We start from the raw sequence: 17002 nt of genomic DNA on the forward strand, positions 1-17002 counted from the left end.
TTCTTCTGCATGTGGCTGTCCAATTTTCCCAGCACCATTTGTTGAAGAGAGTGTCTTTTTTCCATTGGACATCCTTTCCTGCTTTGTCGAAGATTAGTTGACCATAAAGTTGAGGGTCCATTTCTGGGCTCTCTATTCTGTTCCATTGATCTATGTGTCTGTTTTTGTGCCAGTACCATACTGTCTTGATAATGACAGCTTTGTAATAGAGTTGGAAGTCTGGAATTGTGATGCTGCCAGCTTTGCTTTTCTTTTTCAACATTCCTCAGGCTCTCCGGGGTCTTTTCTGGTTCCATACCAATTTTAGGATTATTTGCTCCATTTCTTTGAAAAAAGTTGATGGTATTTTGATAGGGATTGCATTAAATGTGTAGATTGCTCTAGGTAGCATAGACATTTTCACAATATTTGTTCTTCCAATCCATGAGCATGGAACGTTTTCCCATTTCTTTGTGTCTTCCTCAATTTCTTTCATGAGTATTCTATAGTTTTCTGAGTACAGATCCTTTGCCTCTTTGGTTAGATTTATTCCTAAGTATCTTATGGTTTTGGGTGCAATTGTAAACGGGATTGACTCCTTAATTTCTCTTTCTTCTGTGTTGTTGGTGTATAGAAATGCAACTGATTTCTGTGCATTGATTTTATATCCTGCCACTTTACTGAATTCCTGTATGAGTTCTAGCAGTTTTGGGGTGGAGTCTTCTGGGTTTCCCACATAAAGTATCATATTATCTGCAAAAAGTGAGAGTTTCACTTCTTCTTTGCCAATTCGGCAAAGTGTGATATTCACTGTGGGTTTTTCCATAGATGGTTTTTATGATATTGAGGTATGTACCCTCTATCCCTACACTCTGAAGAGTTTTAATCAAGAAAGGATGCTGTACTTTGCCAAATGCTATTTCTGTATCTATTGAGAGGATCATATGGTTCTTGTTCTTTCTTTTATTAATGTAGTGTATTACATTGATTGATTTGCAGATGTTGAACCAAACTTGCAGCGCAAGAATAAATCCCACTTGGTCATGGTGAATAATCCTTTTAATGTACTGTTTGGTCCTGTTCGCTAGTATTTTGGTGAGAATTTCTGCATCCATGTTCATCAGGGTATTTGCTCTGTAGTTCTCCTTTTTGATTGGGTCTTTGTCTGGTTTTGTGATCAAGGTAATGCTTGCCTTGTAAAATGAGTTTGGAAGTTTTCCTTCCATTTATAGTCTTTGAAACAGCTTCAGAAGAATAGGTATTAATTCTTCTTTAAATATTTGGTAGAATTCCCCTGGGAAGTCATCCCCTGGGCTCTTGTTTGTTGGGAGATTTTTGATTACTGCTTCAATTTCCTTAGTGGTTTTGGGTCTGTTCAGGTTTTCTATTTCTTCCTGGTTCAGTTTTGTAGTTTATACATCTCTAGGAATGCATCCATTTCTTCCAGATTATCTAATTTGCTGGCATATAGTTGCTCATAATATGTTCTTACAATTTTTGGTATTTCTTTGGTGTTGGTTGTGATCTCTCCTCTTTCATTCATGATTTTATTTATTTGGGTCCTTTCTCTTCTCTTTTTGATAAGTCTGGCCAGGGGTTTATCAATCTTGTTCATTCTTTCAAAGAACCAGCTCCTAGTTTTGTTGATCTCTTCTACTGTTCTTTTGGTTTCTATTTCATTGATTTCTGTTCTGATCTTTATTATTTCTCTTCTCCTGCTGGGTTTAAGCTTTATTTGCTGTTCTTTCTCCAGCTCCTTTAGGTGTAGGGTTAGGTTATGTATTTGAGACCTCTCTTGTTTCTTGAGAAAGGCTTGTATTGCTATATACTTTCCTCTTAGGACTGCCTTTGCTGCATCCCAAACGTTTTGAACCGTTGTGTTTTCATTTTCATTGGTTTCCATGAATTTTTTTAATTCTTCTTTAATTTCCTGGTTGACCCATTCATTCTTTAGTAGGATGCTCTTTAGCCTCCATGTATTTGAGTTCTTTCTGACTTTCCTCTTATGATTAAGCTCTAGTTTCAAAGTATTGTGGTCTGAAAATATGCAGAGAATGATCCCAATCTTTTGATACTGGTTGAGACCTGATTTGTGACCCAGGATGTGATCTATTCTGGAGAATGTTCCATGGGCACTAGAGAAGAATGTGTATTCTGTTGCTTTGGGATGGAATGTTCTGAATATATCTGTGAAGTCCATTTGGTCCAGTATGTCATTTAAAGCCTTTATTTCCCTGCTGATCTTTTGCTTAGGTGATCCGTCCATTTCAGTGAGGGGGGTGTTGAAGTCCCCTCCTATTATTGCATTATTGTCGATGTGTTTCTTTGCTTTTGTTATTAATTGGCTTATATAATTGGCTGTTCCCATTTTAGGGGCATAGATATTTACAATTGTTAGATCTTCTTGTTGGATAGACCCTTTAAGTAGGATGTAGTGTCCTTCCTCATCTCTTATTGTAGTCTTTGGTTTAAAATCTAATTTGTCTGATATAAGGATTGTCACCTGAGCTTTCTTTTGATGTCCATTAACATGGTAAATGGTTTTCCACCCTCTCACTTTAAACCTGGAGGTGTCTTTGGGTCTAAAATGAGTCTCTTGCAGGCAGCATATCGATGTGTCTTGTTTTTTAATTCAATCTGATAGCCTGTGTCTTTTGATTGGGGCATTTAGCCCATTTACATTCAGGGTAACTATTGAAAGATGAATATAGTGCCATTGTATTGCCTGTAACGTGACTGTTACTGCATTTTGTCTCCATTCCTTTCTGGTCTAAGTTACTTATAGGCTCTTTCTTTGCTTAGAGGACCCCTTTCAATATTTCTTGTAGGGCTGGTTTCGTGTTTGCAAATTCTTTTAGTTTTTGTTCGTCCTGGATGGTTTTTATCTCTCCTTCTATTTTCAATGAGAACCTAGCTGGATATAGTATTCTTGGCTCCCATGTTAGGGAGCCAAGTTGTTTAGTGCCCTGAATATCTCATGCCAGTCCTTTCTGGCCTGCCAGGTCTCTGTGGATAGGTCTGTTGCCAATCTAATGTTTCTACCGCTGTAGGTTACAGACCTCTTGTCCTGAGCTGCTTTCAGAATTTTCTCTTTGTCTCTGAGACTTGTAAGTTTTACTATTAGATGTTGGGGTGTTGACCTATTTTTATTGATTTTGAGGTGAGTTCTCTGTGCTTCCTGGATTTTTTTTTTTTTTTTGCCTCCCGGATTTTGATGCCTGTTTCCTTCCCTAAATTAAGGAAATTCTCCACTATAATTTGCTCCAATATACTTTTTGCTCCTCTCTCTTTCTTCTTCTCTGGGATCCCAATTATTCTAATATTGTTTCATCTTATGGTATCACTTATCTCTCAAATTCTCCCCTCATGATCCAGTAGTTGTTTATCTCTCTTTTTCTCAGCTTCTTTATTCTCCATATCACTAATTCTCTCTTCTGCCTCATTTGTCCTAGCAGTTAGAGCCTCCGTTTTTGATTGCACCTCATGTATAGCCTTTTTGATTTCGACTTGGTTAGATTTTAGTTCTTTTATTTCTCCAGAAAGGGATTCTCTAGTATCTTCTATGCTTTTTTCAAGCCCAGTTAGTATCTTTATAATCGTCATTCTGAACTCTAGTTCTGACATCTTACTAATGTCTGTATTGATTAGGTCCCTGGCAGTTGGTACTGCCTCTTGCTCTTTTTTGTGAGGTGGGTTTTTCCATCTTGTCATTTTGTCCAGAGGAGAGTAGACGAATGAGAAAACAATATGCTGAAAAAATGCTAAAAGTGTAACAATGTCCCAGAATAATATACACTAAACAAATCAAAAGAGACCCGAAACTGGGGGGAAATGAAAGGGAGAAAAAAAAAAAGAATATGATCAGGCTGGTGAAAATAACAGAGCCACACACTAGACTTTGGGCATATTTTGTTCTGTTAGAAGAAATTGCCTCCCAAAATTTTAGAGAAAGGAAAACATATATATACACAAAAATATGGTTAAATACAATAAAAGCATAGAATAAGACTGTAAAGATGAAAATTAAAAAAGATTTTTAAAAAGGAATTGATAAGAAGTTGGTTGAAAAAAGAATGAAGAAAATTAAAAAAAGAGAGAGAGAGAATGTGATCAGGCGGGAGACTAGGACAATGTCATACTCTAGATTTAGGGTATATTTTGATCTGTTAGAAGAGACTGTATCCCAAAATTTTAAAGAAAGAAAAACTTATATATATACAAAAAATAAGATTAAATACAATGAAGAGATAGAATATGACTGTAAAAATGAAAAATTAAAAAAAGATTTAAAAAAGAATTAATAAGATGTTGGTTGAAAAAGGAAAGAAGAAAAATTCAACTAAAAAATAGAAAAAGAAAAACATAAAATTAAAAAAATTAACTTTGAAAGACTAAAGAATCATGGGGGAAAAGCCATCAATTCTGTATGTGCTGTATTCCCCTAGTGCTTGGGTTTTGCCCTTCTCATTGATTGGTAAACTTGGTCTTGGCTGGATGTTCTTGCTGATCTTCTGGGGGAGGGGCTTGTTGCAGTGATTCTCAAATGTCTTTGCCTGAGGCGGAATTGCCCCACCCTTGCCAGGGGTCAGGCTAAGTAATCTGCTCAAGTTTGCTCTCGGTAGCTTTTGTTCCCTGCATGCCTTCCATACAGCTTTGGAGGACAAGAGTGAAAATGGTGACCTCCCAATCTCTGGCCACGGAGGAGCTAAGAGCTCAGGGCCCCACTCCTCAGTGAGCCCTCAGAGAAAAGCAATCAATCACTCCCTTGTCCCCGGTCTCCAGCCATACACCGTGCTCACCTGGTCTGTGACTGAGCGTTTCTATCTCTGGCCACACGACCTTGTTTGGAGTATCCAAACCCAGCAGATTTCCTGCGGTGCACTCCTGTGCTGCTCCTCCTCAGGGAGGAAGCACAGTTTCCCCGGATCTGCCTCTTCTTGGGTCCCTGCTTGAAAAGCAGTGGCCTGACTGTGCCGCAGATCACGGTTTATGGCAACCCCAAGCTGAGAGCCCACTCCTCGGCTCCGTCTTTGCAGCAGGCTTCCCTGTTCCCATACCTGGGAACTCTGCTGCACTCAGGCACCCCCGGTCTTTCTGTGACCCCGAGGGTCCTGACACCACACTGTCCCAGCAAGTGTTCTACCCCTCGCTTTGCCACTGGAGCGGCGTCCCTCAGCAGAGCCGACTTCTAAAAGTTCCGATTTTGTGCTTTGCTGCTCTATCACTTGCTGGTAGCTGGTGGTCGCTTTTCTGTTCAGATAGTTGCTGCTATTCTTTTCTTCGATCTCCTTTTGAGTTTGTAGGTGTTCTGAATGGTTTGATACCTATCTAGTGAATTCCTGGGACCAGACGAAATTTAGGTCTCCTACTCCTCTACCATCTTGCTCCTCCCCCCCCCCCCAGATTTCCATTTATTTAAGGTATAAGTTATTGAAGTTTCATTAGTTTCCTTTTGTGGTGTGATAATTACTTGATTATTTGTGATTCTTGATTGTGTGCATTAATATCTGCTCATTCAAGAAAGTTATCTTCTTGTCGATACTTAATAGGTTTGCTTCAGCAAGGAAAGATCTTCGCAAGTCAGCTCAGGTTGAGGTACTGGATAGATTGGCTGGTAGCATCTGTGGGCAGGCAAAGATTGTCTTTGTGGTCTCTAGTTGGGTTAGGCTACTGTCCATGCTCCATGGTCAGATGGGGCCACTATTTGGGCTCTGCAATCACCTCTGCTCAGGTGAGGTTGAAGGCTGTGTTCACAAGCAAGGTGGTGCCACTGGTTGGACTCTGCAGTTGGGCAAGGTTGTGGGCCTGGCTTCACAAACTCTTCTGGTTTCAAGAGGTATTGGCCTGTGCTTCTACACCAGGTGATGATGTTGACTAGACTCCATGTTCAGGTGGAGACAAGCAGGGCTTCACAGTCAGAAGAGGTCACTGGCTATGCTCTGCTCTGCTTTTGGGCAAGGTCCTTGTCTGGTCTATCTGGTCAGGAGGGGCTTCCAGCTGCATCATGAAGTTGGAGACTGTACAAAATGCATTATGGTTGGATGAGGTCATTGTCCAACTCTCTCATCAGATGGGTCGACTGGCTATGCTCTGCAATTATTGGGCAGGGTCACTGGCTGGGCTTCCTGCCTGAGCAAGGCCACAGGCTGTTTTCAGAAATCAGGCAGGGGAGTAGGTTGGGATTTGCAGCTTGGCAGTATAATGGGTTAGGCTCTGAACTTACCCAGGCTTAATGTTCAGGCTCCCTGGTTATGTGGCATGAGAGGCTATGCTTAACAGTTGAGTAGAGCTTCTGGCTTGGCTCCCTGCCCAAGCGGGGCTGTAAGATAGCCTCCACAACTGCCAGTGTTCTCTGGTCAAGCTTCCTGAGAGTATGACTGGAAACTCCCCTCAGCAGTTGAGAAAGGCTGTGAAATTTGCTTCCCAGCCTGGGTGGGGCAGTGGAACGGGCTCCACAGTGGGTACAGCCTGTTGCCTGGGGACCCACATCCAGCATAACTGCCAACCAAGTTCCCGAGTCAGACAAGGCCAGCAGCTTAGCTCTGCAGATGACCAGAGCCACTGGCTCTGATCTCTGCTCTGGCACCATTGCAGGCAGGAAGGTAGTTTGCCAAGGTCTGAGCACTGGTTGCTGTAAGCTTTACTCCTCTGTCTCTATCTGATCCCCAGTGGTTGAACCCCACAGATTCTCCCAGTGATTCTCATGAAATAAGACCCAAGTGGACTTCCTATGGGCTTCCCCATAAGACTGGGGAAACTGGCTGTCCACCTTGGGTTCTCTTTTTACCACTGGAGAAACTATAAGCCCAGGGAGCCCTCTCTGTGTGTCTCCGTGCCAGCCTGGAGTTAGTGGGGGAGATGCTGTCAGAGTATAGCCCCTCTTCTTACATTTCAAATGTGGTCCTTCTTGGTCTCTGTGGTCCAGGGGGTCCTTGAGCCTCACTTTCAGTATTTGGGATTTCCTTAATGATGTCTTATCAATGGACGAGTGCTAGTTGGTCTTCTTGTAAGTAGAATGAAAGATGGAAACAACTGACATCACCATCTTGATGACATCATTCTCTCATTTTTTAAAGATGTGTTTTACTAAATAAAATCTTTAAGGAGGGGCACCTGTGTGGCTCAGTTGGTTGAGTGTCCAACTCTTGATTTCAGCTCAGGTTGTGATCTCATGGGTTGTGGGATCGAGCCCCATATCAGGCTCTGAACTCAGCAGGAAGTCTGCTTGAGGATTCTCTCCCTCTGCACCCCACCAGCCCTGCTTGCTCTTTCCCTCTCTCTCTCAAAAATAAATAAATTTTTAAAAATCTTTAAGGAAAATGTATTGAATATATTTTTGTTAAAATATGCTTGCATATGCATAAGAAAAAGGGATTTGGAGGCATTGAAAAACAAATGGGCAGTCATGCCTTTTTTCATTATAGTTTAATAGTTAAGAGTACAGACTATGAATCTATATTACATGGGTTCAAGTCCTAGCTGTATGACTTTGGGCTGTTATTTAACCTCTCCATGCCTCAGTTACTTCATCTGTAAAATGGAAAAAAATCCAATACTATATACCACATAGAGTTGTTGTGAGGATTAAATGAGTAGGTACATGGGAAGCACTTATAACAATGCTTAACACAAATTAAGTACTATATAAAATCACTATATTTTAACTCAAACAATTTTAAATTATTTTTTGAAAATAAGTAGAAAAATGATTTGCCTTTTGAAACATCTGTTTTCCATCATTTAAAAAGAATTACAAGTGACAGTAATACAGAACAATGGATGAAATTGTAAGCTGGGAATGGATTATTTAAGGTTAATATAGAAATGATCTCACAGTCTTTGTGACAGTGTGTTTTATTTTGTAACCAGATTTCTAATGAATGTATGACAAATACTCCTGAATGTGTATGAAGGTATGACTGCAACAATAGTCTTCCCAAAGGTTTTATTTTAATATGAAAAAAACAGAAACAAAAATTCACTAGTTAAGTCAACTGATTTACAAAAATGATTGCCTAGGGATACCATAATATACTATGTAACTACTGCAAATAATATTGTGCAATATTAACTGACATGGATATATTTTAATGTGGTATTTTAGTAAAAACCAGTTATTGGATTATATTTATGAATATGTACACATAGGTGTATACATCTATATCTATGCATATATAAAAGGATAAAAGGTTATACAACCAAACTACATGTGGTTTTTATCCAGTGGTAGGATTATGGTTGTGTTCCATGTTATTTACTCTGTTTAATAACACATAATGTTTCTTTTCTAGGATTTGTTTCCCTAGCAAACACATACAAAGAAAAATTATTACAAGTAAAATTGAGATATGTATTCTATTTTCACCACTGAAAGCATAGTAAATTTTAATATAAATTTTAATACCCAGTTCAGAGCCTTGTGCAAAGAACTGGGTACACATTTAGATTGGAAATAACAAAATAATAGTGTAAGTCGACAACTTTGCAAGTGGAAATTTGACCATATGGTCTGAAAAATGGTCTATAATTTCTTCTGCTTTTTTTTTTCTTCTAGACATGTTTGCTACAGAAACAACTATGGACCATAAATTTAGGTAAAAGGTAGTCAACATAGTGGCTGAAATTAAGAGAGAATTGGGAACATAGAAAATATCTAACAATGTAGGAAGAAATGAATCCACCCATATACACAATAGATATCCAAAGACCATTTTAAATTATGTGAGAAAATTAATATAAAAATATAAAAAAATTACTGAATAAAGATTTTGTTTCAAACAAAGGGAAAAATTGAGAGAGAAAGAGAGACAAATCAAGAAACAGACTCTTAATTATAGAGAATAAACTTCATGGTTACTAGAGGGGAGGGGGTTGAAGGATGGGTAAAAAAAAAAAATAATGGAGGGGCGCCTGGGTGGCTCAGTCGGTTAAGTGTCTGCCTTAGGCTCAGGTCATGATCCCAGGGTCCTGGGATTGAGCCCTGCATCAGGCTCCTTGCTCAGCGGGGAGCCTGCTTCTCCTTCTCCCTCTGTCTGCTCCTCCCCCTGCTTGTGTGCTCTCTCTCTTTCTGTCAAATAAAAAAATAAAATCTTAAAAAAAGAAATAATGGAAATTATGATTTGGTATATATAAAAATATATGAATTATATAATTATTTATGTATTATATAATGTAATATTATATATGCTTATATGTATACATAAAATTAAATTTTTCTTTATATTATCGGTGCTACTTTTATTTTATTTTCCCTATCAATGCAATGTGATTTTTAAATGAATTTATATTCCTTGAATAAGAAGCAAAAAATTATTTTTAAAAAATTGAAAAAGGAAAACAAAAAATGAAGTATGTATTTTTAATAGCATTATATCCGCAAAATTTATAATACCCAAGGAGGAACCTGGGCAAGAAAATAGGTATTCTTCCACCGTATCAGTGGAAGTATAAATTGGTAGATCCAGGCCATCTGATGGCACAGTTAAAAATTTTTAAAAGACCTCTACTTTTCAATTCCACTTCTATGTATTTATGTAAGTACAATAATCCTGCAGCAAAATCACTTACCACAGATTTGGGCTCAGTGGTGAAAATCTAGAAACTATGTTAGATTCCAAAGTAAGGAAACACTTTTTAAAAGATTCTGATCCACCTATACAGTGATAGTGAGTTAGGGAAGAATAGTGGAGAGCCAAAGATATTTTAGTTATATTTACAATATATTGAAAAAAATTGAAAGAATACATTGTGTGTTTGTTTTAAATATTGTGGACAAATAGGCAAAAAATAATCTCTTAAAAGAGGTTGTTGTATATATTTAATATGTATGTCTTTTTTCCAAGCAATACATCTGTAAAATGAAATAAACAAATGCACAAGCTTAACCAATTTCTCATAACTTAAAAAATACTAACTGAAGAAGATGGGCAGAGAAATATACACTTTCTTACACGGTTAATGGGCATAAACTTCATGAGGAAGCATTTGGTAACAAACTGGCAAGGTATATAAGGCAATTAAATCTCTGCACATGTCAGCAAATGTTCACCTACAAATGTGTTCCTTGTAGAATTAATCTTACTAGGGAAAAACTAGAACAACTTAAACATATGAAGTGGCTGAATTTTAGAAATTGTAATTCAATCATAAGATGGAACATAAAAACAAAATTAGGGGCGCCTGGGTGGCTCAGTCATTAAGCATCTGCCTTCGGCCCAGGTCATGATCCCAGGGTCCTGGGATTGAGCCCTGCATCAGGCTCCCTGCTCCATGGGAAGCCTGCTTCTCCCTCTCCCACTCCCCCTGCTTGTGTTCCCTCTCTCGTTGTGTCTCTCTCTGTCAAATAAATAAATAAAATCTTTAAAAAAAATTTAAAGGAAAATTTTTAATAGTTTGGAAAGATGATATGAAAGACCAATTATAGTGGACGTATTCCATAATGAAACAATATTACATTTTTGAAAGTATTATTTATGTACATGTTTCATGTGTTCCAAAGTTTTTTTTTTTTGTCAAGGGGTACAATTAGGAGTGATTTTTACTTTGTTCATAATCAATTTAAAAAATTTCTATTATGATACTGTGTTATTTGTATAAAAATAAATCTTTAAACTAAATAAAAACAAAAAAAAGCAATAGTTCCCCTGATAAAACATTGGGAGACTATAGAAAAAACTGCAATAGCAAGTCTAGATAACTGACAAGGTTTCCATCCTCTCACATTATTTGTGTACTTGGTGAGGGTAAATTGACACTACCTTTGGGATAGTCATTTTAAAAGGAAACACCTTCTCCCCCCAAAAGAAGAAGAAAAAAGTTTCAAAACTTCCATGTCCTTTGATTCTACAATTTGCTCTCACCAATGTTGGTTCTTAAAATAATATTGAATGTAAGCAAGGTTTGTGCATTATGTATTAGCAGCTAGGGTTTGGATAAGAAAAACAAAACAAAAGAGATGTTCAACACCCAGATGTTCAACAATGAGAAAGTTGTGAAAAATAGCCCCATACCTATGTCTAAATATGGATAGAGATGAATATATGTATCTATCTATTCCTCTATGAAACCCCTCCACTGGAACACTAAAGAGCCATGAAACTATTTTAGAAGAATATTTAATGGCATGAAAGGAAGTTCAAGAATATCTATCTATACATCTATATCTATTTATATTATATATTCATATGTGAAAAAGCAGATATTGAAACAATATATACATTAAAATTCACATATATATCACATGAAAAATACTGGGCAAGTGCACATGAAAATGATTTAGGAATGCATGGCTGGTGATTAGAATGATTAGGGGGGACATTAGATTTCTTCTGTTAACTTGTCTGCTTTTTAATTTTTCCCTGCAATGAAGCTGAATGATTTTTCTGAGAATGGGGGAAAAAAGGGCAGGAAGTGGGCACAGGAAAAAGAGGTGATAAAGAGCATTTACATCCAGTAAAACAACCCCAAACAGCGAAATACCATTTGCAGCCCATCAAGCTGGCCAAGACACGCACATGCACGCAAGCGCACACAGACACACACACACACACACACACACAACACACACACACACACACACACACACATCAATTACAGTGACCAGGAGACTATGCAGGGGAAATGGACATACTCTTTTTACTAGCTGCGCTGGCTGGCATGAATGCAAATCAGTACAATGCTTATGAAGGGGCCATTTGGCAACACACAGGAAAAGTCTTTAAAATATCCTGCAAGGATATTTTATTGTGGATCCTGCAAGTCCACAGTTAAGAAGACCATCCGGTAGGCTAGCGATTTGGCTTGACAAGGAAGGATTCATTCATCAGAGTATGCAGTGTTGGGTTTAAACACAAGGAAAGAACTAGGCACCACCTGAATGTCCAACAATGCGGGATTGATTCAGAAATGTTAAAGATCCATCGATACACTGCAGGCACTGAAGATGACATTTCGGAAGCCTGTTGAATAGCATGGGAAGAAGTTCAATGGGTTGATTTTTGTTTGGTTTTAGTTTCTGAAGAAGCAGGTTAAGAAACACCACACACGTGAACCATTCTGTAACAGTGAGTTAAAAGGGAAGGTGGGGTGGGAGTGAGGAAGGGAGGGAGACAGAGGGAGAGAAGAGAGCCTGGAAAAACGGCACACCAAAAAGTGGTTGTCTCTGGGTAGTAGGATCATGGGGAACAATTACTCTCTTGGTTTTCCCTCATCTGATTTCTTTCTCCTTTCTGATGTTTCTACCATGAAACTGTATCACCTGTGTAGCCAACGAAGCGAGAATGAAAATGTTTTTTAAAACCAAACCACAAGGAGAAGAGGCAGCCTGTAATCTATCAAGTGGCACAGATTAGCAAGATTATTGGCAGGCCCTTGGTGGGTGTGGGGGGAGGAGAGAGGTGGGGAGAGCAGAAGGGAGGGGGGGAGGAGGGAAGAAGAGAGGAAGAAGAGAGGGAGAAGGAGTGAGGGGGAGAGAGGGGGAGGGAGAGGGGGAAGGGGGGAGAGGGAAGGAGGGGAGAGGGAGGGAGAGAGAGACAGAGAGACAGAGACAGACAGACAGACAGAGACCTGCACTCCCAGTACAATACAATACACTGCTGGTGGGTTAGGGGGGCAAAGAGGGGGGTTGTAAACCGGGTGGGAGCCAAGGTTTGGCTCTGCTGGCTGGCTCGTTCCTGGCATGTCTTCATCGCAAGGTGGCCTCCTCATCGGTGTCTTCCTCGAAATCCTTGACGTCAGCACTGGTGGACTGCCTGGCCCAGGCTCCCCTTTCGGCCTCTCGCTCTTTATGCGACTTGAATCTCCCAACGAAAATTTTGCGGTAGTTCAGGAACATGCCATTCATCGCATCAATGGCCCGCTCTGCGGACTCCTGCTTCTGGAAGTGCACAAACCCGTAGCCCTTGGGCCCCTTTTCGTCGCAGGCCACTTTGCAGGACAGGATGTTGCCAAACGCCGAGAAGATGTTGTACAGCGCCTTGTTGTCGATGGTCTTGCCCAGGTTCTTGATGAAGACGTTGCCCACCCCACTCTTGCGGAGCGAGGGGTCCCGCTGGGACCACATGATGCGCACGGGCCTGCCCTTGATGACATCAAAGTTCAGGGTTTCCAGGGCCCGCTTGGCGTCCACCGGTTGCTGGTAGTTGACGTACGCGTAGCCCAACGAGCGGCGGGTGATCTTGTCCCTGCAAATGCGGATGGAGAGGATGGGCCCCGCCGGGCTGAACTTCTCATACAGCATCGCCTCTGTCACTTCAGGGTGCAGGTCGCCCACGTACAGCGAGGCCATAGGAAAGTCCGGGTTCCCCTCGGAGCCCCGGCTGGTCTCCGCATCCGCATCTGCATCCGCATCCGCAGCCGCCGCCGCCGCCGCCGCAGCCACCGCCGCCGCCACCTCCGCATCCGCATCCGCATCCGCCTCCCCCGAGGAGGGCGCCGCAGCCTCCGCTGCTGCGGCGGCGGCGGCGGCGGCGGCGGCGGCGGCGGCGGTTTCGGCCGCGCTGGCCTCCACAACCGCTGCCGCCAGGGCGGCCTCCGCCTCCTCCCCCTCTGCCAGGGCGGCCGTCGCCTCCCCCCGGGTGGCCTCCGCCACTGCCTCCTCTACTGAGGCCTCGGCCTCCACCTCAGCCTCCACCTCTGCTTCCGCCTCCGCTACGGAGGCCTCCGCCACAGCCTCTGCCACGGTCGCCGCCGCAGCCTCCGCCGCCGCCGCAGCCGCTGCCGCCACCGCCGCCGCCACTGTCGCCGCTGTCGCCACGGTCGCCGGTGCCGCCAGGCCGCTGCCGCGACCTCCCTTCCCGCGAGCTGGGGGGCGGAGAGGCGGGAAAGTGCAGGAGGGCGGGTGGGCGCTGGAACCCGGGCCGGGGGCGCGAGCGGGAGCTGGGGCCGGGACCCGGGGCCAGCCGATCTGGCGAGTCCAAGTCACTTGGGATAGCAAGCGAGCGCTGCTAGGAGCGCGCCGGTGCCAGTCGCCGCAGCCTGCAGCCTGCAGCCTGCTGCTGCCGCCGCCGCTCGGTCGTGGGCTAGCGTGCGGGGCGCGGGCGGGCGGGCGGCGTGTGGTGGGGGGCGGGGGGTGTTGGCGTCTGTGGTCCGGGCAGCTGGGAAGGCTTCTGTCTCTTTGGTTCCCCCTGCGGCTGCTGCGGGGCTGTGGGGCCGCGGGCTGTGGGAGGGGGCGGGAGCGGGAGCCTTGGGACGGGGGGGGGGGGGGGGACAAGGGGGCGGGGGTGAGTCCACAGCCTCTCAGGTTGCCTGGATATTTATGAAGAGGAAGGCAGGGAAAGGGTTCCACTGTGGACTGCGGGAATACGGGTTAGATTTAGAGGGTTTTGTTTTATCCCCCCTCTCCCCATAGAACATTTAAATGATTAAATCAAGTACCTTGCAAGAGCGGGTGGGTGGCATGGAGAATACACTTGCCTGGCCTAAAACAAAGCCGAGAAAAATGGGTTTCTCACATCCAGGGGTTCTCCCCACTTCCGCTCACACACACTCCCCAACATCACCGCCACCCCTAAAGACACAACACCTTCTCTGAGCAGGAGCTGGGGCCAGTGGGGCAAGCTCCCCCTGCAGCCTGCTGACCCATTTTCTCAGAGAATCCCCCCCCCCTTTTTCCAGCTCGTTCCCTCCTCTGCAACACTTGCAGAAGAGGGAATAAAGAACACGTATTCATTCATTCATAATGCCATGCCACAAATATTTATGGAGCCTGTGCCGGTCCCTAGGGATACAGGGGTCTGGGAAGCAGGAGACATAAGCTGGTTTTGAGCTTGTCCTTGGGAACAGACAGTCTGGGCTGGAAACCCTGTCCCTGCTCCAGACTACCAGAGAACTAGAGACCTGGGGTTCTTCCGCGTCCCCCCCACCCCGTCCCCAATTCTTCTTCCCACCCACCCAGCCTCCATACATGCAGCCCAACAGAGGGGGAATCAAGAGCACCCTGTCCTTAGTGCTGTCTTCCATGATACCCTGAGGAAAGCCAAACCACGGGCTGGGGACAGGGCCTGGTCCAGAGCCAAGCACTTGTTTGTTCTTGGCTCTACCCTCAAGGTGCTAAGGTTACCAACATGAACCAAGAAATACACATCCATGTTCAAAACAAAAACAAAACCTGAAATCTCTAGAATGAGGTGCCTGGTCCCAGGTCATCGGCTAATACTTGTGAAAGCCTCATCAAGTACTTGGCACTGGGAGCTAAGGGACAGGCCATGTGATAAGTGAGCAGGGAGTGTTGATGTGTTGGAGGTGTGGGGCTGGGTGAGAAAAGATGAGCAGTATGTGTTGTGGAAGCAGAGAGGCCACACAGGGCCAAATGCTGAGGGGATGGACAAGTGAGCAACCATTAGAGTAGAGTGTAACAGAAGCGAGGGTCCCACTTGCTCCAGAAAGGAGCACCCAGCCACTAACTCTTCCTGGTAGGAGTCAAGCGAGGCTGCACAGAAGATGAAAGCCCCAAGATGAGCTCTGAAAGATGAGTCCGCCGTGTGGAGGCAGGAAAGAAGGCATTCCAAACAGAGGGGTCAGTCTGTGCCAAGGCCCTGTGGCATGCTAGCACACACAAAGCCACTTCTGGTCATGCCCAATAATCTGGCGTGGACAGAGATCATGGTCTCCAAGAGCACATGGAGGAGATGGAGCTGGAAGGTGTGGAGCCCTGAAGAGCAAGCTAAGGTGCTTGGACTCTGTACCCAAGCTCACAGGCACTACTCAGCATGTTCAGGGAGGGAATCGGTGTCATCAGATCTTTAGAAAGAGTACAAATTAAACATCAATACAGAAAGTACTTAAGAGAGTAGATCTTAAAAGTTCTCATGACAAGAAAAAAATGTGCAACTGTGTGAGGTGATAGATGTTAACTAAACTTACTGTGGTAATATCTCTATATATCTCTATCTGTATACCTGTATCATCTATCTATCAAATCATTGTGTTGTACACCTTAACCTTATACAATGTTATATGTCAATTATATCCCAATAAAACTGGGCAGAAAAAGCCCCCATCAATGCATATATAAATGTGCATGTGCCCTCCCCTACACACAACTGAGACAGAGATGGTAGAACAAAAAGACAGTCAGATGTGACCAGTTCCAAAAGAGTCGGAACAACCCCACCCTCTGTCCTTCCTTTCCTCCCATAAATAGGAGTTTCTCACTGACTGTGAGCCAGGCATTGAACTGCGTGGGATTTGGGCTCAGATATAAAGAAAAAAATGATCAAACCCTCAGGACATCTCACTCCACTCAAGTTCTGGCTGTCCACACCAATCACAGATATGCCAGCAGAAGGCAATAGGTGCTATCTGATTGGACTATGGTGGCCATGGAATTCCATCTGCCCAGCACATGTTCTCTCCTCCCCCTCATTCCTGCCCATCCACCTTCTTTGGGTAAATAAAGCCGTTTTTTGTGGTGGCAGTGTTGGCTGGACCTAGGCGGTTGCACATGACAGAACAGCCCCCGAGCCTGTGGAACCGACCGAGTCACTGTGGGGTGTGAGGCAGTGAGAACTTTCCCATCGCTGGCTGGAAAGCATCCCAAGGTGGCTGAGAAGCAGACACACAGATATGTACCTCACCAGCTTGCAAGATCCAGCCCCCTACTGCCCCTAGACAGGGCTAGTGCCAACAAAGGAAAAGGACAGCGACGTAGGAAAAGCCTGCTGAATAGCCAGTGCTTGACCAAGGTGATCACTGTCACTGCTGTTAAGAGCCATCTCTTGGGGGTCTAGGTTGCTTGTAGGCAGGAGGCAGATGAGCGGTGCCTCGCCATTCCAGTGGCCATCCGAGAGGGACCCGAGGAGGAAGAGGCCAGGGGGAAGCCATGATTTCTGGGGGGTAGCGGATGTGCAGTTGATGAGAAGAATTTCTTGGCCCGTTGTTGGAGACAGAAATGCCAAGCAGGACCCATTCAAGGACCAGGGCTCAACAACATCTCTTTCTCTGACTTCGACCTCCAGCCCACAGAGCCAACAGAAATCAGTGAAACAGCAGGAGAAAGAGGCTCAAGGATGTCATGCTATGGTCA

At 43.6% G+C, this 17002-nt stretch overlaps 2 protein-coding genes across 2 annotated transcripts in view; one reads left to right on the forward strand and one right to left on the reverse strand.

Moving 5' to 3' along the window:
* LOC118356575 (doublesex- and mab-3-related transcription factor C2-like) overlaps window positions 1-17002 on the forward strand; it is a 341912-nt gene that overhangs the window by 181398 nt on the left and 143512 nt on the right. The window lies entirely within an intron of this gene.
* Window positions 10299-13388, reverse strand: PABPC1L2B (poly(A) binding protein cytoplasmic 1 like 2B). The gene has a single exon (XM_035725774.1). The coding sequence runs from the start codon at window positions 13262-13264 to the stop codon at window positions 12662-12664; it is 603 nt and encodes a 200-aa protein (XP_035581667.1). The 5' UTR covers window positions 13265-13388; the 3' UTR covers window positions 10299-12661.

This window comes from Zalophus californianus, chromosome X (assembly GCF_009762305.2).
Source record: "Zalophus californianus isolate mZalCal1 chromosome X, mZalCal1.pri.v2, whole genome shotgun sequence".
Lineage (NCBI taxonomy): Eukaryota > Metazoa > Chordata > Mammalia > Carnivora > Otariidae > Zalophus > Zalophus californianus.

Coding starts and splice junctions, on each gene's coding strand:
- PABPC1L2B (XM_035725774.1), bottom strand. CDS start 13,264: ATGGCCTCGCTGTACGTGGGCGACCTGCACCCTGAAGTGACAGAGGCG.